Below are 25569 nucleotides of genomic sequence, written 5' to 3' on the forward strand. Positions count from 1 at the left end.
CACTACGTCTGTATCTTTGGGGTAAATACCCAGTAGTGCAATGGCTGGATCATAGGGTAGCTCAATTTTTAACTTTTGAAGGGACCTCCACACTGTTTTCCAGAGTGGCTGTACCAACTTGCATTCCCACCAACAATGGAGGAGGGATCCCCTTTCTCCACATCCTCTCCAACAATTGTTGTTTCTTGCCTTGTCTATTTTTGCCATTCTAACTGGCGTAAGGTGGTATCTCAGTGTGGTTTTGATTTGAATTTCCTTGATGGTTAATGATTTTGAACATTTTTTCATGTGTCTGTTAGCCATTTGTATGTCTTCATTGGAAAAGTGTCTGTTCATATCTTCTGCCCATTTTTTGATTTGTTTATTTGTTTCTCGTGTATTGAGTTTGAGAAGTTCTTTGTAGATCTTGGATACCAGTCCTTTATCTGTAGTGTCATTTGCAAATATCTTCTCCCATTCCGTGGGCTGCCTCTTAGTTTTTCTGACTGTTTCCTTGGCTGTGCAGAAACTTTTAATCTTGATGAAGTCCCATAAATTCATTTTATCTTTTGTTTCTCTTGCCTTTGGGGATGTGTCATGAAAAAGGTTGCTTTGGCCAATGTCGTAGAGGTTGTTGCCTATGTTCTCCTCTAGAATTTTGATGGATTCGAGGTCTTTCATCCGTTTGGAGTTTATTTTTGTGTATGGTGTGAGATAGTGGTCAAGTTTCATTCTCTTGCATGTAGCTGTCCAATTTTCCCAGCACCATTTATTGAAGAGACTGTCTTTTTCCCATCGGATGTTTTTTCCTGCTTTATCAAATATTAGTTGCCCAAAGAGCCAAGGGTCCATTTCTGGGCTCTCTATTCTGTTCCATTGGTCTATGTGTCTGTTTTTGTGCCAGTACCATGCTGTCTTTGTGATCACAGCTTTGTAGTACAGCTCGAAATCCGGCATTGTGATGCCCCCAGCTTTGTTTTTCCTTTTCAACAGTTCCTTGGAGATTCGGGGCCTTTTCTGTTTCCATACAAATTTAAGGACTGTTTGTTCCAGTTCTTTGAAAAATGTCCTCGGTATTTTGATCGGGATAGCATTGAAAGTGTAGATTGCTCTGGGTAGCATGGACATTTTAACTATGTTAATTCTTCCGATCCATGAGCATGGAATATCTTTCCATCTTTTTATGTCTTCCTCAATGTCTTTCAAGAGTGATTTATAGTTTCTAGAATATAGGTCCTTTACGTCTCTGGTTAAGTTAATTCCAAGGTAACGTATGGTTTTTGGTGCTATAGTAAATGGGATGGATTCCCTAATTTCTCTTTCTTCGGTCTCGTTATTCGTGTATAGAAATGCAACTGATTTCTGAGCATTGATTTTGTATCCCGCCACGTTACTGAATTGCTCTATAACTTCTAATAGTTTGGGAGTGGCTTCTTTTGGGTTTTCCATATAGAGTATCATGTCATCTGCAAAGAGAGACATTTTGACTTCTTCTTTGCCGATTTGAATACCTTTGATCCCTTTTTGTCGTCTGATTGCTGTTGCAAGGACTTCTAGTACTATGTTGAATAATAGTGGTGAGAGTGGGCATCCTTGTCGAGTTCCTGACCTTAAGGGAAAGGCTTCCAGCTTTTCCCCATTGAGAATAATATTTGCAGTAGGCTTTTCATAGATGGCTTTTATGAGATTGAGAAATGTACCTTCTATTCCTACACTCTGAAGGGTTTTAATTAGGAAAGGATGCTGTATTTTGTCAAATGCTTTTTCGGCATCGATTGAGAGGATCACATGGTTCCTGAGTCTTTTCTTGTTGATATGATGTATCACGCTGATTGATTTGCAAATATTGAACCACGCTTGCATCCCAGGTATGAATCCCACTTGATCGTGATGGATAATCCTTTTAATGTACTGTTGGATTCTATTAGCAAGTATCTTGTTGAGGATTTTGGCGTCCATATTCATTAGGGAAATCGGTCTGTAATTCTCCTTTTTGAGGGGGTCTTTGCCTGGTTTGGGGATCAAGGTAATATTGGCCTCATAGAATGAGTTTGGTAGCTTTCCTTCTGTTTCTATTTTTTGAAATAGCTTTAGGAGAATAGGTATTATTTCTTCTTTGAATGTTTGGTAGAATTCCCCAGGAAAACCGTCCGGGCCTGGAGTTTTGTTATTTGGAAGGTTGTTTATCACTGACTCAATTTCTTCATAATTAATTGGCCTGTTTAAGGAATCAATTTCTTCCGGTTTCAATCTTGGTAGTTTATAGGTTTCCAGGAAGGATTCCATCTCTTCCAGATTGCTTAGTTTATTGGCATATAGCTGTTGATAAAAATTTCTAATAATCCTTCCAATTTCAAAGGTGCTCGTCGTGACCTCTCCTTTTTCATTCATAATTTTAATAATCTGGGTCCTTTCTCTTTTCTTTTGGATAAGTCTTTTTTTAATGTATGTCTTTAAGGACATAAATTTTTCTCTTATGATGGCTTTACCTGCATTCCACAAGTTCAAAATGTGGTATATTCATTATCCTTCAATTCAAAGACTTTCTAATTTTCATTATAATTTTGTTGATTTTATTTCTATTTATATGGAAAATTTCAATTTATCTTTTCGTTACTGACTTATAGTAGAATTACATTTTACTTGTACCGTGGTGTGCATAACACTGATCTGCAGTACTAAGAATTGCTTTATAATCCAGTTATGTGGCCAATTTCTGTAAATGTTATATGTCATCTGCAGGTTTGAGTTATCATACTCTAGGCATGTGCATTAAGTTGGTTATAATAAATCTTCTAAGTTCATACTGATATTTTTTGGATAAATTCTTTTTATATTTCTGTCCATTTTTTGTTTTAATTTTAAGGATACCTTTTTATATGAATACAAACTTAAAATGTAGGTATGCCTTGCTGATTATTCAACCCTTTTCATCATGTAGTGACATACTTCTCGCAATGCTCTTCTGTTTTAAAGGTTATTTTGTCTGATAAAGCAACATCAGTTCTCTTTGGTTAGCTATTGAATTGTTTATTTTTTTCCATCTTTTTAGTATTTTATGTTTTAAATATGTGTTACTTTCTTTGATTTTGCAAAATCCAAATGATCATCTGTGCATTTTCTCTGGAGCATTTAGTCCATTTACTTTTAATGTAATCACTGATATGTCTAAAATCTTTTATAATTTTCTTTAGTAACACTCCCAGTTTTTATCTGTGAGAAAATATCTTTATTTATTCTTGCAACAACAAAAAAAAAGCATAGAATTATAAACTGACAATTATTTCCTTCATACTGTGAAGATCTCTCCTCATAACCTTTGGATTCCCATTGTTGTTTTTGTGATATCAGCTGTCAATCTGTTAGTTTTTAAAGGTAATGTATCTTTTTTTCTAGCTCCTTTAAAATTTTGTTTTTCTCTGATGCCCTATTGATATTCAGCTAATAATTTCTTATTATCATATCAACCCTTCAATTCTTCCAGTATATTTTAAAATGTTTTATTATAAATTCAGTCATTTTCAGCAAGGGGATTGATGAATAACTTTGTTATATTCCTGGAATTAAAGCTCATTGGCCTTTCAAAGTTATGTGATGGTGTGGGGAAGGACACACAGAGAGAGGAAAACAGTACCAACGGGTTCCAAAGATAAGAAAAATGTGGGTTAAAAATGATTGACCCATTTCTTGAAAATCTTTTGATGAAGAATTAGAAGCAGTGGGATGGAAAAGGAAGTAGATAATTAAGTGACCTAAAGATATCTAGTCATTCGGACATTTCATGCAATAGCAGCACACTATAGCAAAAACAGAAACAATAATGATAACAATGCTTATTATATGTCACCCCTTAGAAGTTAAATAAAACCATCTTCATTTTTTATGAAGATTAATATATAGCTAAAGTGACTTACATTTTTCAAGATGGACCTGATTTCAAATCATTTATAGAACTGTACTTCAAAAACACATACTTGGCAGGGTAAGTGTTGAAAAGTTTGAAAAATATGGTCTTCATATATAGGTAAATACAGCATACAATCTTTTTCTTGAAAAGCAGACATACTTTAAAGCAAGTTTACCTCTACACAATATATCAAAATGCCAAGGCATAGAAAACACAATATCTGAATTTATTGATAATCAGTGTGTCTTACATTTTTGTGTTATAAATTCATTATAACTATATGTCGTTGTTGTGTTTATAGATTTCATTTTGTAGAAAAAGCTTAGGTAAGTGGCTCACATACAGAATTCAGATAAGATGCAGGCTACCTCCCTGCCAGATCTCAATTGCTTTCTCCATAAGGCATTTTTTACCCTAATGGAAGTTGAGTAGCAAGATCCAATACATTAGAGAGACAGGTAGAATGATCAATTTTTCTATGACTCCATTCTGGTTTAATTTTTTAAAAAAGCAACTTTAAAATGATCAGGTTTTAGAATGAGATGCAGAGATGAAGGAGAGAATCATACATCTACTTTCTCTTTTCTCTTGAGTTCACTCAACTAAAAAAAATAAGTGAATGAACTAATAAAAAGACAGACAAAATGCAAATCATCATATTAAGTCCTAAGCTATAATGCTTGAAAACATCGAGCTTGCAAGAGAAAAATACATCTGGACTTTCCACTTCATGAGAAAAGTATGTGAACCAAAGGAGCTTAGAGATTCCTCTAAGTTTTTATATTTGAGAGGAAAATTTTAGTTAAAAATAATGAAATTTTAATTTGGGCAACCCTTCATAAATGGGAATAATTGATATTACTGGCTAAATTATATCTTTGCACAATTTATAGATAAATTATTTTTAAGTCAACTCTCCATTTATAAGGTTTATTATTTAACCCACCTAAGAAAGCATTTTTTTAATGGTATAGCAACATTCTTCCTTTTTTGTGTAAATCATATTTCTAATCACAAATGCCTCTACCAGATACCATGAGGCATTATCAAACTGTTCAACTGTATGTATTTTTTTCACCTGGGTTAATCTCAATTATTGAAGTTTAACTGGCACGATTTTCTTATTTCATCTTTAAAGCTAATTTTGCCCAATCCTTCTGCTTTTGGGGGGAGAAATCAAGGTCTAGAGTTGGGATCAGCATCTCTGTTGGAAGGTTAACAATGAATACTCTTGTCTCTCATTCAGTGGTACCTATTTCTGAGATAAAATTTGACAAGGGTAAGAATCCTTTGTTTTCTAAATGTAGACATGAGAATAGAGCAATCAGAACACAGATTATTAAATAGTTAGAATCTATATGCGACTATTATTAATGAGAACCTCAAGTGTTATGTCACATACGAATCATAGCAACCTAAAAGGTCACTCATTAAAAAGACCATAAAGTGCATATAAATATGCATTTCAGATTGTATAACTCCGTAGATTTCCAAATACCCATGATTCAAGACACCTTGACTTGTTCTTGGAAGTCACATTTCATCCTTTCTAGGGGACACGGAGCACAGAATTTTACTGAGGCTTAGCGGATGAACGTGTTTCATCATTATTAGGACAATATAACCATTGTCACAGCAGGTTGATGCTGTAGCCTCATTAGATGACACTGAGAAAAGTGAACTGAAACCAGTGAGCAAATCCAGTGAGGGAGATTATGTAAGGAGACTTTCAGGCTGCTTGGTGCCTTGAAACATTCACTGTCTTATTTCCAAAGTGTTCAAAATACAATAAACATATTTCTGAGACAAATCCTGTAATTTAATACTTAATGGCAAATTATAGTTGGAAACAGGCAATCGAACACCTATGCCGCACAGGCAAAGAGGGAACACAAAGGCTCAAAGTTTAGGAGCTGCTGTTAATTGTAGCTCAGGGAGAAAATGCAGCAGACCATCCAGCTTATTAGACTGCTTCTCAGCAAAGTGAAATGAATGTGTCCTAGATAGGAGATCATCCCAGTTAGAAAGGTCTTCCCTTGTGAAAGATTTAAGCTAAAATATGCCAACTAAGAGAACAAGAGTTTTTCTTTCCCCTTCAACACCTATTTTGAGATAAGATTACTATATTTATGGACACCGTCACAATGTCCACATTATGATTTCTCAGAGAATCTTACGTGCATGTCTCAAATGTAGCTACATCCTGATCGTGAAACAGCAACCACAAGGAAGCTTTACTTATATCAGTGTTGTTGATGTGTACTGTAGGGTTGCCTGAACGGCTCAATTCTTTTCCACTGTAGATGAATGAAGTTTACCCCACCAAAAAAATTACCAATGTAAGAGCTAACATCAATAAATAGTTTTATATATCTCAAGCCTTTTGGCCACTGATTCAGATTTACCTCTGAGCCTCTCATTTTCTTAGGCAAGATCTTCTAGAAACACACAAGCATTCAATTTTTCCTGAAATGCTCAATCAAAATGAGATTCCTTTCTAACAATGAGTTAAGTTCTAATAGCCACTTTGTAAGCAGAAAAGGCAGAATGGAACATAAGCCTTTCTAAGCAATCATAAAACTAAGTAGAAATCTTAGGTTAAGAAATTCTTTTTTTTTTTCTTAATTTCCTTCAACAAATAGCTACTGAGTACCAAGCATTGTATGAAGTACTCAAGACACTGCAGGGAATAAAACAAAAAGTCCTGCCTTCATGTCATTTGTGTTGTATTGAAGGAAAGAAATAAAAAAACAATATAAAAAGTAGAATATGTAAAACATTAAGGAAAATAATACTTGAATATTACTCTTACGAAGTGAGTATTTTCACATAGGTTGCTTAGTTTTCTCTGCACACAAGTAATGAGAATTGGGTCAAGAAATATTAATATACAAATTCAGGGTAGTTAACTAACGTGGCCAAAATCGCACAGTACATCGAAGAACGTCTTACACCCAGGTCTTCCAGTTCCATGTCTTGAGATTTTTCCCATTACGCAGCACTGTCTACACAGCACCCAGAGTAAATTAAATGTTCCCAAAGAGTTATATATTGAGTACCATGGAAATGAAATATCCAAATTATCTGAAGGATTAAATATGCATCTGAATATTTCAGAGTTCTCCACCCACAGGCTCAAAGAAAGCAGGACTCAACGAGAATAGAATGAAGCAGCTGGATAATTAGCAATGGAACACCTGTTATTCCCCTTTTTATTTGTTTTTTATAGAAATTACTTTCAGAGGAATTCAGAGTCTATTTGCCTCCTTGCAGGTGTTTCTATTACTTTGGCCTATTAATATGGGAGTAAAGGAGGCATTATTTTGGTGGAAAGGCAACAGAAGAAAGGGAGCAGTACATGTTCTTAAGGGCAGGGATAGCCCACAGAGACCACTGGAATTTGGAAGAGTTGCACTGCTTTATAATTGCTAGGAAAGCCTTCTTTGGAGAGTCTTGAAAATAAACACCTAGGGAATTATTTTTCATGGATTATTTGGATGGCCATAGAAGCACGGTAGTTTTTCTGTTTAGGTTGAATAATTATGATTCTTGAAAGTAAAGTTACCAAGAAAAACAAGGAACCAAAGTTTAAATAATTTTGCTATTCATTAAACTGTAGATATTTACCTACTTCAGAATGCACAAGACTGAGGTGGAAATGTCAGGGACGAAACAGCATGCCAAGGTTAGTGAAGCTAATTATGACTGATATGCTTGCAAAAAGTCAGGAATAATGCAGCAGAATGGACACCACACTCCCAGGTTCATTTCGTCCATGACTTTGCACTAAAGCCAAGCAACAGGGAAAATCCAGCAATCATCTAGTGAATTTAATCAGTTCTGATGTTCAGTGTTGATTATCCATTCGAACAACTTCCCATTTATTGTAAAATTGTCCACTAACTGCCTTGTGAAGGAGTGGAATCAGGATTCTAGTCTAGGTTGCAGGACTCCCAGGTCTGAGCTCTTTCACTGCTGTCCTACTAACCAGCTTAGACATAGTCCAGGGTCCTAAACATGATGTCAAAGCAAAATTTGTACCAAAGTTAACCAGATAAGGAAGACTTAATTCAGGGCTACTGCAAAAGGAGAGAGAGAGACAAGAATGCAGTCTAAATTCAACTCCCTTCAAGCAAAGAGTAAGAGTTTTTAAGAGCAGAGGTGGTGGTGGTGTTAATTGGTCTTACCAAAGGAAAAGTCAACTTTCTCCGATCTTCATGGCAGGAGACAGTTTTATAACTTAGAGCAAAGGGAAGCTAGGCTCTTTCCCTCCTACAGAAACTGGGAGATCTGAGCGCTATCTCCTATGGTGTTTACATTTCAAAGAGACTATCTCCAGGTCCTTAACAAAGACATTCCTGGGTTGTAAAGCAAACAAACAAAAATGCTTTCCAAAGAGGCAGAGAAATCATTTACAAGCATGGCAGAGAAATCACTCACAAGCACAAGTTTCTAAAGAAAATGCTCTAAGAAAAGGGAAGCCTGGGGCTGGAGTCAGGAATATGATGTCTCAAGTTTAGTCAGGATGAGGGAAATGTTCAGTCCGTCTTGGTGGATGGGCTGTGGGTGCTTCCATCATCAAGCCCTTGGCTTCCCCTCCAACCTCATTTATCACCACAGGGGACCATGCACTTTGCTTCAATGCCATCATCACTACATATCTGTGGAAATAATTTCTGTAAAAGCGTGTCTTTAAAATCTCCCTCCAGACTGATCTATTGTTTGTTGACTACTACTGGGAATATGGTCAGGTGCTGGGAGCCAAGCTGTGTGCATCTAGCTCATTAGGAAAGGGAACAGAGGAACCTGGCATTGCCTACCCTCAGCTGCCAGGTAAGGGCCTTAATATAAAACCTTCATCCCTTTGAGGAAGACAGAAATGAGCCAAAATATAGGTTAAAGAGAAGTAATTTCAGCTTAGTTTAGTGTTTTGAATGTATCTGAGAGGTGATGCTGTCAGTGGAATTTGTGGGCTCAGAAGCAGGAGCTGTGGAATGTTGTATCAATCATGTCTGTCTTCTCTGTGACCACGACATTCAAATGATCTTTAGTTAGAACTATGTGAACCTTCTCAATTAAATGTTTTGATATATTTATTTAAGAGTAGACTTTTGTATACCAATCAAAGATACTTTGATGGGACAATGAATATTTTGTAAGTGTATGTTTTCAACATCTTCTAAACCTTTGCATATTTGTAAGGTAATAAATGTTTGGATCCAGGGTCCTGGACTCAGTGGCCCTTCCCTTACATGGACTTTCCTGGTCTTCCATTTGAGATATTAGCATCTATGTTCCCTGCACTCACAGGTAAATTGGCTCAAGAATTACCAGGTAAAATTCATATTTAATTTATTCACCTTCCTCGATGCCTTTTCATGCATTCAATCTAAATTACTACCTGCACATTAAAAATACACTAATAATTGTGAGATAGTTTGGAAACGGAAAGACTTCTGTAATCTTAACTACAGTGGAGATTCCAAAAGATTGAGTTTTTTAAAATATTCAATTGCACCTGCATGCCTTCATTAGATAATTTGCTTATCTACAGACAACGTGAAAATAGAAAAGGTTTTCGGCAGTGCCATTCCCTGGAGAAAATCTGGTAAACTTAAAGTCGTTGGAACTTATCCCCCCAAAGATCAGGTGTCCTAGTTATTCATTAGCAGGTCCCTGCAGTTTCGAGATTGTGTAAGAAAGCAAATAGACCGACCACTAACAATTACTCCCCAGTGAAGATCCTTCCCACTTGAGTGTTTATCTCTGTGCACTGCATCAACACCTTTGATGGTTGTTTTCTGTCGATGAGTTCAAAGGCTGTGACTTCAATCTAAATCAAATGCTAATCAATTGAAATAAATCTTGCAAAATATACAGGGATTCAGAAAGAAGAAAGTGATATTGGAGAACACTTTATCACAGGTCAAACCATTTCCAAATGAACATCTGGTAGAGTGAGATCAGTTAACATTGGAAGAAGAGAAAATCAATGAGGGTGATGACGTGATTGATATATTTACAAAGGATTGACTTGAGAATCAAAGAATTAAAGGGAGCATGGCAAAATGGATGAGGCTGCTGAATATAGTACTAACACTGTTTATGATATTGTGACCAAAAGTGCCATGTTAACAGACAATTTTGAAGGGAAAATTATGATCATCCAATCTAATCACCACCTAGTCCATTATTTGTTTATTACACAATTCATGTTATTTTGGAAAGATTGATAAAATGGACTAATTTTTAGGAATTTTATAATTTTAAGATAAATTTCCTGTCAAATATATTAATTGCCTGCACTATTTAATAACATTTACTCTTCTTTGTAGTGAATTTACTTCATGTGCAAAATTTTCCAAGTTCCTGTCATCCTCACATGATGAAGATGGCATTCAAGTCACTAGGTTTCATTTTCTCCTCTCAAGCAAGCAGGTAAGTCCTCCCCGCTATTATTTTTTCCCATTCCCAATCAACCATACCAGTTACATACAGTCTTCAAGGTTAAAACTTGGATTAGATCTCCACATTTTCTGCCTCCCTCTTTATATATGCCTTTATCCATCCGACGGAAAATATCTTAGATCCGGTGGAAAAACTGAGAAAAATGTCATTGTTAATATTTTGTTGAGATGCTTTCTCCTTCACAAAGGAAGACTGTGATCTACAAGGGCTGGTATGATTAAGTCTGGGATGACAGCTTCTCTGGATAACATGTTCTCTGGATACTGAATCACCCTCTTGGGCACTTTTTTAATAGTGATTCATATGATGAAACCTTAGTTCATTTTCAAAATGACAAGTTTCCAATGACGTCACCACGTTTTTTCGCCTTTGCAAGAAAAGAAGGCTAATGGTTTAACAGAATGCCAGGTCAGATCGCTGATCTGTTGATAATTAGACAGGAGAAGTGTATGTTCCTTTTTAATTGCTATTTTGAAGCACTGTTAATTCATTCAGAAAAAAAAGTAGAAATTAAAAATCTTAGTGTTATATTGAGTGCATGAGTCGGCAGTGAACACATCAGCTGGAGCCAAGACTTCACACAGAAAAAAATGTCTTCAACTGGTCCTTTATTTTTTAACCTGAATTTTTTTGGGGGTGGGTTAAGTACTGAAATAAATTATTTGTCTGCATAAATTAAGTGGAAGTACTGGCTACTCAAACTATAAATGAATGAATAAATCTATTCATAGGCATAATCTATCAAAAGTTACTTATTGTATTTTTATGTTATTATTATGTTAAAAATTATAGATTTTTTTAGGACAAAAACCAATTAAGCGTATTGCTTAATTTATGTTAATACTAAAGTAAAAAGAGAGAAAATTACCAATTCTCCTAGATCTTTGGAAGCAAAATTAAATATTTTAAAATTCTTCTCCTTTTATTTAATGCATTTTAATACTTTAAGTATGCTGAAATATAAAATTTACAAACTAAAAAGGGCATTTTTAGGCACTAACACTTGATACAAATTGACATCCATGATATACGCACATATTTTTAAAATGTATGTATATCATATTGAGTAATTAAAAAATACATCTCACAAAACTTAAGCATTCTATTTTATTATATGTTTATTCTGAAGCAGTGGCTTTACTTTAATGTTAATAATCTAATAATCATTTTAAAGAAAACGCTTCTAACTTTTCAGATACAATCAGGCTATCATTAAAGAAAGTCTAATTAAAGATGAATAGACCATTATTTTGTACGTGTTCCAATTTGCCACAGATCAATTCAGTTCCTCCAAAACAGAGGAAAATTATTCTTTTGCATTGTTTATAAAGAAAATGGTTGATTGTGTGAGTCATTTAGTAATGGATATTTCGTCTTTTTCCACTAGGAATTTGTAACAGCTAACAGAAAAGATATATACAAAAAATGGTGAAACATTAAGTTAAAACTCAAGGCTAAAGAAAATAGAAATTATAACAAAAGATCAGTATCATGGTTAAAAACAGCACAAATATTCAGGTAATAAACTCCTACATGGTCATTATAATTGAACTTTGAATTTGTTTCTGGGATTTCTGGCAGCTGACATGAAATGGAGACATGGGCAGTTATATAGATACCATATTTCTTGAGGAAAAGTAAAGAAAGTATTTAGATGTGGGTGATAGATAAATTCTGCTGCACCAGAAAATGCCAAGAGCTTCTATGTTTTGGAGCTTATTGTTAAGATTATTCTAAACTAATCCCATGCAATGGGAAGTGTAGGAATCAGGAGCTCAGAGTTTTATTCTTGGCCCCATCTCTAAATATTTGTATGATTTGAGTAATTTATTTAACTTTTTTGTGATTTCAATCTCTTTATCTGTAAAGGAAGGGTGCTGGATAAGATGACCTCTACCGAAGTTCTTTGTAACTCTAATATTCCATGTTTAATGGGTTTCCACTTCTCCAGCACAGGGAGAAAACAATTGATCTTTCAAGAGATGTATTCTATAGGTAAATTTCTTCCTAGGGAGAAATTGTTTTAAGAAACTGTTTTTAAAAAATTGTTTAAAGAAGTTAGGGGTCATCTGTCAATCTCAATCAAATAAGAGAACTGATCAGCTTGGTTAGCCTGAGACAAGTCACTTAGGAAATGAAGAGAAACTAGAGTTAACATGTGCTGGGTATCTGCTTCCTGTTATGTCTCCTTCCATCTGCAATGCTACCTGCCCCCAAGGTGACATGGAAGAAGGACAGGAACTCTTATCCTATCCCAGAATCTTGAAGGTGTCAGGAGTGAGTGTCTGCTCAATAATTTTTGCTTGATATCTGCCTCTCCAGTCTTCCTCTTCTTCTGTTGACATGCTACCAGAATCACTGTGCAGCATTAGAAGCATCTGATGTCATTGTCTATCTTGAAAATGGTGTGGAATCAAAATAACCTTTGAAAATTCCTTAAGTTTATAAATTATAGCATGTTGATTTTTGTGAAAAAGTCTTATAACTTTATTTTTGTGTGTATGTACTATATAGAAATGCATAATATGTAATAAAAATACAAGTAATTATAAGCTTACCACGTTTTTAGTAATGAGAGAGAGCCAGAAAAAGAAAGAATAAAAAAAAGAAAATGAACGTGTAGCACTGACTTTGCACAGGTTAAACATGCTTAAGGTATGCCATTATATCACTAAAAAGTCTCACTCTGTGGGACTGTGAAATGGGCGAGGTGTGAATTGATATCAGGATGAGTGTGATTCCCCGTTCACACTCCATGTCCTCAGGAGGAAAGACCTACAGGCCACAGTATTCATTGTTATTATCTGGAGCTGGTGCATAGGGCCTGCTTCCTGACTGCTTCAACAACTGGTCAAGGTGAGCTCCATCTCTCCCTTTCTCCAATCCCATCCTCATATCACTGCATGTTAGTGATGAGGATCCTTGGAAGTCCAAAGCAAAAAGAGAATTCTGTGAGATCAGGCACAATGCGCTAAGTTTTACTGCAGATTTAAACAACTCCAAAATCCCAGAGAATTAAAATCACGAAGGTCTATGTCCTGCTCATATTACATACCCGTCATGGATTGGCTGAGAGCTCTGCTTTGAGTTGTGGTCACTCGAAAACTCAGGCTGGTGAAGCAACCACTACGTGAAATCTGTTATTCACCATGGCAGAAAGCAGGAGAAATGAAGCAAATCATAAATGGCTTCTTTAACACTTCCGCTTGGAAAAGACATGTGTCCCTTCCACACACTTTGCATTGGCCCAAGCAAGTCATATGACCATAGCTTGTAGCAAAGAGATGAGCAACTGAAATCCTACCCATGCTTAGGAACACACCTAGAAATATTTGCTAAAGAGCATTGACCACTGCAGCAAACAGATGTGCCAAAGAGTGAATTCTGTAAGGTCTCCAGGTCCACTCTGAACTGGTCTTATGTTCCTTTTTATTTTTATTTTTTAAAGATTTATTTATTTATCTGAGAGAGATAGCAAGAGTAGGGGGAGGGGTAGAAGGAGAGGAAGCGAGAGAATCCCAAACAGACTCCCTGCAAAGCATGGAGCCCAACAGGGGGCACTATCTCACACCCTCAGATCACCACCTGAGCCAAAGCCAAGAGTCAGACACTTAACCGACTGAGCCACTCAGGCGCCCCCTGGTCTTATGTTCTTAAATAAACTTCAGGAACTGGGTCATTATGCCAGCTCAGCTACACTGAATGACTCACATAGAGCAGTGGAGAAACAAATCATCCTGTCACTTTTCCCCTTTACTGAAGAAAAAGGAGAGAGAGAGAAACGGTACTCCTAGTAGAATCTCAAGTGCCATTTCAGAGCCAGCATGATGAATTTTTTAGTTAAAAAATTTTTTAGTTAAAAAAATGCCTGTGGTGGCCCCAAAGAAGTCCATTTTCAAATTCCCAGAACCTGTGCATATGTTGTTACATAGCAAAGCAGAATCAAGTTTCAAGATGGAATTAAGGTTATTAATCAGCTGACCTTGATGGAGGGAGATTATCCTGGATAATCTGGAAGGATCCAATATAATCACCAGAATTTTTAAAAGTGCAAATGGGAGGCAGAAGAAGAGGTCGGAAGTCAGAAGGATGTGATGTAAGAAGAACTCGGGCCACCACAACTGGCTTTGAAGATGGAGGAAAGGCATCATCAAGCAAATGCTACAAGCAGCCTGTGACAGGTGGAAAAGACAAGAAAACAGATTCCTCCATAAAGCCTCCAGAAAAGAATGCAGACCTGCCAACACCTTGATTTTATTCCAGTGAGAACCATGGCAGACTTCCAACATAGAGAATCGTAAGATAATAAATTTGTGTTGATCTAAGCCACTAATTTTGTGGCAATTTGTTAAAGTGAAATAGAAAACTAATATAACACCTTTATTTTTTTAAAAACTAACTTGTACTTCTAAAACCATGGCTACTCTAAGAAGTTCTGTTAACTATTTCAATAATTTGGCCATGTAATATGTATTTTAAATTAAAGGAATAAAAAGAAGCACACTGGTCTGCATATTATTTTTTTTTAGAGAGAAATTCTCTCCAACCATAGGTCCAAATATGTCAGCTCTTCCATTTCATGCAGCATGTGACTTGATATGCAAGTAAAGTTTCAGTGCCTGGACTCTTAGACCTCTTTGGGAACAGACATGAACTTTTTTTTCATTCATGTGCTTGACTCTCCCGGCTTTCATGTGCTGGGCTTCCACTGCTTTCCCGTTGTTGTGTCAAAATCTCTTACAGCATCCACCTGTCTTCACAGTTGCTTTTGATTTAGAGACCATAGTTTGAGAAAAATTGAATCAAAAGACATTTAACAACAAAAAAAATGTATGTTAAAATTATATACTATGATCATTGAGCGAAAGAGGGAAAGAACCATTTCTTACTCATCATTATATATACTTCAGTAACTTTCTTAGAATAGGAGTTCAAAAATTTCTGAAATAAATGAAGCCATGTGGGATGAATAAGTGTCTTGGAGGCCTCCAGAGTAGGAATGTACATGTATTGGGAAACAGAAAAGGACAGTGATGTAGCTTGACAATATTCAAACAGTGGAATTTGAAAAGCAGTGTTCAAATTCTGACTCTGTCACTCACTAGTTGAATCATCTTGGGCAAGTCATTTGAATTTTCTAAGCCTAAATTTCTTCATCCTTAAAATGGGAAAAAAAATAACTGCACTGACTTCCAGTTTCCACTCCAGGAAACTCTTTTACCCTTTACACACTATCAGGCTTTTGATAAAAAGTTGTAAGTCATGTTAAAAGACAAGGAGAAGAAAACAAAAACAAAACAAAACAAAACAAAAAGCAACACTTTCAAGGGACAAAGCAACCAACAGAACCAGAGCTGACTGTGTCACAGATGTTCAAACTATCTGGCAAAGAATTCAAAATAATGATTATTAGTTTAATGGCCCTGATGGAAAAGGTACACTGCATGCAAGCTGACATGGGTAGTTCACCAAGAGTGGTGGAACTATAAGAAAAATCAAATGGACATGTTAAAAATGCAAACCACTATAATGGAATGAAGAATGCCTCTAATAAGTTCTTCAGTAGATTCAACTTAGCTGAGGAAAGAACCAATGAACTTGAAATTTGCCAATACAAATTACTTAAACTGAAACAAAAGGAGAAAAAATAAAATAAAAAACTAACTAAACAAAACTGGAAGCAAGTATCCAAGAACTATATTCTGATATAGGCACAATTGGAATTCTGGAAGGAAAAGAGAGAATAAGAACAGGGTAGGAAACATATTAAGAGATCATGGATTAATTTTATTCAGAATTAATAACAGATACTCAACCACAGATCCAAGAAGCTCAGATAATACCACAAAGGTTAAATACAATACACATACACACACACACACATACCCCTTGGCATATCACATTTAAATTGTTCTAAATAAAAGATTAAAAATAAAATTTTGAAGGCAGACAGAGAAAAAGGACATGTAACACACAAAGGAGCAAAAATAAGAATGAAAAGAGTTTTTTTTTTAATTCACAAATATATTTCATGATTTTGAATACTATAGCAAGTTATTAGTTATGAAAACCCCCAAATAATCCAAGATAAAATGGTCTATAAACATGAATGGGTGCCATGAGTTTGACAGCAATGTCTTTACATTTAAGTTTTGCCGTATACCTGTGAAAGGGCTTTCCTATAGAATATTACATTTGACCTTCTAGGAACCTGTATAGAACAGTTGTGCCTTTCACTTTTACAGAAGAGGTGGTGGAAAAATAGAGAAATTAAATAATATGTTCAAGTTTTTGAGGTTAATTACTGGGGGGAAACCTGCGCTCAAACCCGGGTTTTTCTTTGAAAACAGTTTCTTAGCACAAACCATAAAAGCCAAAAGACAATGGAATGACATCTTCAAAACAATGAAAGAAAAAATATCTTGCCAACCAGGAAAGCTATAGTCAAAAAAAAAACATGATTCAAAAAGTAAAGGAAAAATAAGACTTTCTTAGGCAAACAAAAACTGAGAAAATTCATTGCCAGCAGACATTCCTTATAGGAAATGTTAAAGGAAGCTTTGTGGACAGAAGGAATGTAATATTAGACAGAAGCTTGGCTTTATACAGATAAAGTGTCAGAAACGGAATAAATGAGGGTAAAATAAAATTCATTTTTTTCTTATTTCTAATTGCTCTAAGAAATAGCTGACTTTGTAAAGCAAACATAGTAGCAATAAACAGTGTTTATAGCATATATAAAAACAAAATATATAAGAATACCATGAAGGATAAGAGAAGAGAATTTGGATATATATACTTGTAGGAAACTTACACTGGGTATGAAATTGTGTATTATAATTTCACGGTAAATACTGAGTAGTAATAATGATATACATAAAATCTGTTTTTAAAAGATTTATTCATTTATTTCAGAGAGAGAGAGAGAGAGATCTTGGGGAGGGGAGGGATAGAAAGAGAGAGAGTCCAAGCAGACTCTGTGCTGAGCCTGATGTAAGGCTCCATCCCATGACCTTGAGGTCATGAGTAGAAATCAAGAGTCAGACACTAACCGACTAAGCCACTCAGGCACCCCTATAAATTCTAAACCATAAGGCAATCACAAATTTTTCAAAAGAAATCTAAACAATAAATTATTAGAGAAGATAAAATAGAATTGTTAAAAAACTCTCAACCCAAAGGAAGGCAGAAAAGAGGAAAAAAGGAACAAATGACAAATAACACAAATAGAAAATAGCTAGTCAGTTGGTGAATTTTAATCCAGACTTTCTAGAATCATAATAAATGTGAAAGGTCTAAATATACCAATTAGAAGAAAGAGATTGTCGGATGGGATTTTTAAAAAGTAAGATAAAATCGCCCATCCATAAGAAACAACTTATGAAGACTTAGGTTAGGAGCAAAAGGATGGAGAAAGGTAAGCTGGAGTAGCTACGCCCAGGCTTCATGTCTGAGTCATGCGGGCTACTCACCAGCATTGACTTTAAAAATCTATCGTGAAACAGTGGAATTTACAGGAGTTTATTAAGTATGATAAGCAGCAACAGCTGAAGGTTCACTGCTCCTTGTACTTCACACACGCTACCTCAGTTCTGACAACATTTGCCCCAGTGTGGGCAAACCGCTAAGTAGTAAAACCAGGATATTAACCGCTGTGCCGTGTTCTTTACAAAAAATAAGATTTTATTGTACCTCTGTGAGCATCACGCTGCTCTCCCTATGGGGAGGCATTAAAGACAAGCCAACCCATTCTCCAAGCTGGGCTTTCTTTTGGATGGGTCAGTGTTGCTTCAGTTCTTTTAAATGCCCTCACTTCATCTGTCTCTTTCAGGAGAATGAGATGTTCATCCGTCTCATGCCCAACTGAAAGTCACTGCTACCATAAAGTCTGTGGCAGTAGAGGTTAGAAATAAAAGGGACCTGGAAGAGCAGAATATTCAGGGTATATGTCATGACATCTAGGAGAAGACAGAGGACTCACAGGTCCAGCAACATGCCGAGGCGGTCACAACTATCACTTTCAGAACAGGGCTAAACACCAGGTCTCCTGCCATCAAATACCTCACTGTTTCTTCTTTCTCTCTTTACAAGTCTCGGTAGCTGTTACTCTCAGGCACAGAATAAAACCCCATTAAAATGAATAGTACCAGACAAAGGCAACCCCTTGTGAATGAGACGAGCTCTAATAGCACATTTAAAATTGATGATTTGGTATCAGACACATATCCTTCTACAGGAACCACATGGATGGAGATCAGAATGCCTTCAGAGGTTCCGTCTGTTCTCCAGACACCTGCTCCCCTGCAGCAATGTGGATCACAGAGTCCTTGGCACCAGCACTGACTAATTCCCAGTTTCTTTCTCTGTAGTAGGAAACAGCACCTCTTGGGCCATGTTTCCCTGTGAATTGTGAGTTGGAGAATGTGGTCATGTCAGCGCTGCTTTTCAAGAAAGCATGACTTACCGAATCGAGAGTGCTCTTTGGTTTACACTTGGGACATTATCTGTTATTTGTCCCTAATCCTCAATTTGTTTAGAGTGATAAATTAATCTTTTCTGAGAGTTTCAGATAAATAGGACACAGAAATGTACTCTTGAATTTTTCCTTTCATATGAATTTGAGAACAGATAACCTTCCAATAAAAACTTGGTGACAGAAGACCACAGTCTAGGGGCGCCTGGGTGGCGCGGCGGTTGGGCCTCTGCCTTCGGCTCAGGGCGTGATCCCGGCGTTATGGGATCGAGCCCCACATCAGGCTCCTCTGCTATGAGCCTGCTTCTTCCTCTCCCACTCCTCCTGCTTGTGTTCCCTCTCTCGCTGGCTGTCTCTATCTCTGTCGAATAAATAAATAAAATCTTTAAAAAAAAAAAAAAGAAGACCACAGTCTGGTTTACAGTATTAGGTTGTTTGCTCCATTAAAAGAAAGGAAATCCAGTTGTTTTTTCCCCTAGAACTACCATTCTTAGAGGAAAACCTTGAGATTTTGGTGGGCTTTAGTGAAATGTTGCTAGGTTAACCTTAGGTTTGGTTAAAGCAGACTCACAGGAAATCTAAATCAAAATACCCTATTTTTTCAAAAATTCATCTTTGATAATTTTCTCATTCAAAGTGATAGATGAAAACATTATTGAAATAGACTCCAGTAAGCAAAAAATAAATAAATAACAAAAACAACAAAATAATACAGCATAAAAAATGCATGTGATTTAGGAAATGAGATGGCCCCTTTCTTAAACTTCGAATTCAACCTTAGACATGGTCAAGGTGACAAATCACTTCTGTTTACAAAAATGGTATTTTCAATATTTGTTGGCTTTAAAAGATGATCTTGCTTTTAGGCTGCCCCCATGTGTTCTAATGATATCAGTGTTTCTCCAAACTGTGAACCAAAATCTCTTTTCCGTCTTTTTGAAAGAAAAGTATGGATTTTTCAGTCAATACAAGAAAGAAAAACCTCACCTGAAGCCAGAAGGACTTCATGGATGACCCAGCTCTGCTACATACTATTGTGTGGCTTTCTAAATGTTATTATTTTCCTCATTTAATTTCCTTTTGCTTCAAATTCTTCAGCTAAGAAGTGGAGATAATTATATCGGTCATATTAACTCACTGGGATGCGATGATCAAACAATTTAATATATAGGCTAATACTTCATAAAATATAAACCTTATTTTACACACAATAGTTACGAATCTAAGTGAGACTTTCCTTCTGTGTGGGGTAGCTACGGTCTTGTAGCACAATGTGCGACAGCAACAGAACACACTGGGTGAGAGTCCTTGGAGATTCTTTCATTTTTATAACACGTAGCTGTGTGACCTTAGCAAATCAAGTAAACTTTTTGTAAAATAGATAACTAAAGGATCTAAAATATTTTTTCCCTTTTTTAATGTTTTTTTCTTGAACTAGAGTACTAGTCGGGACACGCTTGGCTTCTGGATCTATAACACACCTCACATGGGAACAGTTCATCTTTCCGTAGCTCAGCCCCATGACTGGAGACACCTTCCAGCTTTGATAACCAGCGACTGCAAGAACTCTGCAATGTAATCCACACAGCTTATTGTACATTAAAAAATGAAAATACTAATATTAACAACTAGTTGGAACTTTCAGAGAAGTAATGAAATCTAGTATTACAACTTGAAGCATAAACAATTCCTTTTTTTCAAAAAACATGCTTCAAGTATCTAAACTGTATGAATCAAGAACAACCTTGAGATCAATCGTCACAGAACATTGCTTGAATAAAATTTCATTTACATCTTTGATTCACTGAAAATGTATGAAACTCTAAAAGCCAACACACAAGAAAATTCTATAATTAACCCAATGTATTATTAAATCACTTTGTTTTTCCTACCCAAGTGTTAAACAGAATGTCTTCAACTGCTTTATGATTCTTAAAAGAAACTGATTTATCATCGCCCACTTACTTATATTAGATACTGAAAACATCTCAGATTTACCACAAATATTGATTGACAACAACTTGCTTGCTCCTGATCATTGCCATTTTCTTGAAAAAACCTGTCAAGAGTCTCCAGTCATCAATTCTTTAAATTCAAAGTTCTGTGGATAAGTGGTACGACTAATATAATATTTCCACACACTGTTTGGTAATTCTAGTTTATTTTTTTGCATATCAGTGCCTATGGTTTCCAATTAAATATCATTCTTATATTCAATGACATAGAGGATCATATTACCTGTTCTATTAGAGTTAACTGAATATGTTTTATATGAGTAAAGATGTTAATAAAAATAGCTGAATTACTACACTGATTTGTGGAAATGTGATGTGTCGTGGTGAACAAACAATACTATTTAATTTTAAATTCAAAATTTAATTTCTGGCAGCTGCTATTAAACCTATATTATATTTATAGGATACTGCAAGACACAGAGCAATATCATTGCAGTTGGTCTGCTCTTTATAAAATCATTTTTACAGTACTGCCATAGAAATAATTTTAAGGAATTACTGGCATAATGAATTTTAATCTTTTAGAAAATGTCCCAGCTTTTGAATAGGAATATAGTCCTGATTCTGGCACAGCAGTGTTGATTGGCAAACCTGCTTGTAAGGCAAGTGATCTCTTATCAAAAGCAGCTCTTTGGGAATCCTGGAATCACAGTTAACTGTTTCAATTCTAAACATCTTGAGCAGTAGAATAGGGGGTGTAGAAAGTAAAGCCCCAGTGGGCTTTCTTTCAAAGTGCCCCACACTTTTACCTAAAAATCAGTGGCAATATTTTTTTTAAGTTTTAAAATAAAACAAAACAACCCCCCCCCCAAACCCCAAACAAAACAAAAAACTTCCTGTGGTTCTTATTGTTCTCTTCATGCCTTAGGACAGAATGGAAAGACTTCCTGGTAGTTTGACCCTGTTTTGCCCCAGGGTTAGAGATTTTGCACTGGAGAGCAGCTTCAGGCCAGGCATAGAAACCACCAGGGGCCTTTTCTGCGCCCTTTGCTACCCCCACAGAGAAGGGATGCTTAAAGAGGAAATTGCCTGTGGAGCGGGGAAAGCTCGATTTCATTACAGAATATAAATACTTCAAGTCTCTAGATGGCAGCCTTCAACGCGCTTGTAAAGCAGTTTCGTCCTCCTCTGCCACCCCCACTCCACTCTCACCCCCATCTTGGCTACTTGGCAATATAGTACCAGCTACATGTGTGCCCTAGCCTGTGGATGCTGGGTTTTGCTGCTCTCCAAGAACGCGGGCTGAAAAATGTTGGTTCCTGCGCCTGCCGATCTGAGCGGGAAGCTGCGAGATGTGTGCTTGGGGAAAGGTGGAAGGAAGGGATGACAGGAGGAGCAACAGGAAGCCCCTCGCCCAGGAGAGGTGGGGCTGTGAGGGCAGCAGTGAGACCCCCCGCACCCCGCGGTCTGCAGCATCCCCAGCTCTCCGGGTGGACGCTCGGCCACCTGCCCAAAGAGCGCAAAAGCCACCTGCCCAGCTGACGGAACACAACCACAACCGGCGCTACAACCTCAATTTACCCCTAACGTTTTATGGGGGGTTAAATGTAAAAATCTCAGTTTCTCAAATTCGTGAAGGACTGAGTGTCAAGGATCGAGGAACAGGGGCAAAGGGGGAGAAGGAGACTGGAAGCGACGCAAACCAGGGAAACACGCTGCTCCCACCCGGCTGAGTCGAAGGTGGCGTCCCTGACCTACCCCATGTGGGGACACCTAGGCTCGGCGGAGGCAGGGGACGCGCTAGGCCAGCGCAGACAGGTCTAGGATGTGGGGGCGCTTGAGGCGGGTGGGACTGGAGCGGCCCAGGTCTCGCTGTCGCGGGTGTCGGTGGGGCGCAGCCTAGGTGTCGTCGGGGATTAGGGGCAATCCCCCCCACCCCCTCCCCAACCACTTGCCACCTGAGCAACCGCGGACACTCGCTCAGATCGAAATGGACGGGGATGGGGGCACTTTGCCCTAGTCTTGCTCCCTCGTAGTCTCATCCCTACCTTGGAGCCCGTCTCCCCACAAGGCGCGAAACCCGTGCAGGCTGCGTCCAGGAAAGTCCGGCTCCCGCTCCCGCCGTGGAGAGCAGACCCCAGCCCCGGCCCCAGAGGCGGGCCCGAGCTGTCCCCTCCACCCGGAGCCGCCCCGGCGCGCAGGCCGCACCCAGCTCCGCGCCCCGTGGGGCAGTGGACTGGGGTCACCATCCCCAGGGCGCCCCTGGCACAGCCGGGGGCAGACCCTGCCAAACGCAGACCCTGGCGCCCCCCGAGCCAAGCTGGGGAGGCACCGGAGGCGTACGGCGGAGTTTGAGGGCCACTGGGTGGAGCAAAGGGGAGAGCAGGTCTTACCTTGGTACGGAGAGCAGGGAGTTGCCATCCATTGTCGATGGGCGCGCAGAGAAAAGAGGCGGAAAGCGCGGGCGACGGACGGAAGTCTGGGGCGCGAGGAGCTGGTTCCCGGAGCGCACGGACGGGCGCGCGCGGGGACAGAGGCGCGCAGACTGGGACCGCTGTCGAGACACGCTCCGCCCCGGCTGGGAAGCGTTGCGCGCCGTGACCGCTGGAAGGTCCCCTCCCGGTCGCCCCTCTGATCCGGCTAGAGAGACGGGCCAAAGCTGCAGCCCTTTGCCCTGCTCCTGCCCTTCTCCACCTAAGCCCCAGACAAGGTTGCTGGAAGCTCCCTCTGAGCCTTCCCTGCCTCTCTTCGAGCCCAGCAGAGGTGACTCCGACAGAATTTCTCTCTCCCCGCCGTCGCGTCTCCTCCCCTCTACCTCTTCGGTACAGCAGGTCTCAGCCCCAAAGTTTCACCCACTTTCTCACATTCACACTCTACGGGCAATGCCCATATTCCCCACTGGTCGCGCACCAGTCCTTTGGCTGCTTCTCTAGATTTGAGGTTATTTTTATTATCTTTTGCAATGTAATGGCTGATAACTCAGAGGAATGCAATGCTCTCCTTGATCCTCCAAATATTTTCCTTTTACGTAGACTCTCTTTCCTGTTTTTGGTTCTCACAATTCATCTAACTCATTTTGCTTAATTGTGACTCACTTATTCCTTGCCTGTTAGAAGATTGTGTGCACACTGAGAGCTCAAAACCCATGACAGTGGCCATCCATCAGTGGCCAGCACCCAGGCCCTGGAAGGAAGGGCTGTCACAAAAATTCCTAAGTGCCTGCTTCAGTATCTCCTTGAGCAAAAATGACATTTGTTTTAAGAAGAAAGGCATTGGTAGTAGCAAATAACTATTAAGAGGGTACTATTGACTCTGATCCTTTTTCATTACACAAATATATGTTATATTAAATTACACATTACATATATAAATTACACACACACACACACACACACACACACACACACACACACACACAGATATATATATGTATTAAAGAAAAACCATAGAACTTCCACAAATGGGAAGGTGGAGTATGTGTATTTTGCCCTATTCCTCCTAGTAAGTGCAACTAAAAACTGGAGATTATAAAACGAATATGAGAAGACAAGAAGGTACATAAAAGAAGGCAGACAAGCTAGGGACCTTGGGACACAAGGATTGACATTGTAGTGACTTCCTGGCTTTTCTTTTTGTCTCACATATCCCAGCCTTGGGGCTGAAGAAGCTGGCAAACTGGAAATGTCAGTGGGTGCAGGCAGAAGAACCCTCCTCTTAGGACCAGAAAAGAGGCAATCTAATAAGACAGAAAATTTATAGACAGTAAAGGCAATGCTCTGTCAGAACACCAAAGAAAAATTCCTGTGGTCCCACCTTACCTACACCATCAAAAGACAAGTGGGAAACCCAGATTCTACTATTTCCAGGCTCTAAGGAAGCACCCCAATCCCCCAGACCAGCTGGTGTCAGAGAAGGCTAAATATGGAGCCAGGCATTTGCAGCCATCCCTCCCACCTTGGTGTCAACGAAGCCGGTATTTTCATACAGCATAGCAGTAATGAGGCCACTTCCCATTCTGCACTGGGGGAGTATAAGAGGAGGCAGAGTGGAGAGTCAGAAATTTTACCACTACCCAGAACAAATGCTGAAGAAAATGACTGTCAACACAATATCCATTATCCAGTGAAAATATTCTTCAGAAACTAAAAGAAACCAGAGCATTCTCAGATGAATGAAAACTAAGCTAATTTGTCACCTACCCTGAAAGAAGGGCTACCCTGAAAGAAGGGCTGAAGGAGTTTCTCTAAACGGCAAGGACATTATAAGGAAGGAATCTTAGAACATCAGGAAGGAAGAACACCATAAGCAGTAATATGGTAAATACAAAAGGATTTCTTTCTTTTCTTGAATTTTCTAAATTCTATTCAACAGTTAAAGCAAAAATTATAAACACTGTCAGATGTGCATCTTAAAAAAAAAAGATTTATTTACTGACTTTAGAGATAGAGAGTAAGAGGCCTTGCATGTGGGGGGGGGGGCAGAGTGAGAGAGAGAGAATCCCCAGTAGACTCCCCACTTGAGCATGGAGCCTGACATGGGGCTTGATCTTACAGCCCTGAGATCATGACCTGAGCCAAAATCAAGAGTCAGATGCTCAACCCACTGAGGCACCCAGGGGCCCTTCTCAGATGTGCTTCTAAATGTAGAGAAAACATTTCAGACAATTATATTATAGAGGGAAGAAGATAAAGGGATATGAGATCTTAGATTTCTATATTTTCTCAAACTGGTAAATTGACAACACCAGGAGAGTATGATAAGTTATGCATATATCATGCAATACATAG

General features: G+C 38.2%; 1 protein-coding gene across 4 annotated transcripts in view; it reads right to left on the bottom strand.

The window, feature by feature from the left end:
- Positions 1–23705, bottom strand: part of SPHKAP (SPHK1 interactor, AKAP domain containing) — a 169470-nt gene extending 145765 nt beyond the window's left edge. For all 4 annotated transcript variants that reach the window (XM_044380966.3, XM_026491776.4, XM_057305312.1 and 1 more), the window contains exon 1: positions 23176–23705. In XM_044380966.3, the coding sequence (XP_044236901.3) occupies positions 23176–23207 (32 nt within the window). In that variant the 5' untranslated portion in view covers positions 23208–23705. The remainder of the gene's footprint in view (positions 1–23175) is intronic.
- Between the last annotated feature and the right edge of the window lie 1864 nt (positions 23706–25569).

This window comes from Ursus arctos, unplaced genomic scaffold, assembly GCF_023065955.2.
Source record: "Ursus arctos isolate Adak ecotype North America unplaced genomic scaffold, UrsArc2.0 scaffold_1, whole genome shotgun sequence".
Taxonomy (NCBI): Eukaryota; Metazoa; Chordata; class Mammalia; order Carnivora; family Ursidae; genus Ursus; species Ursus arctos.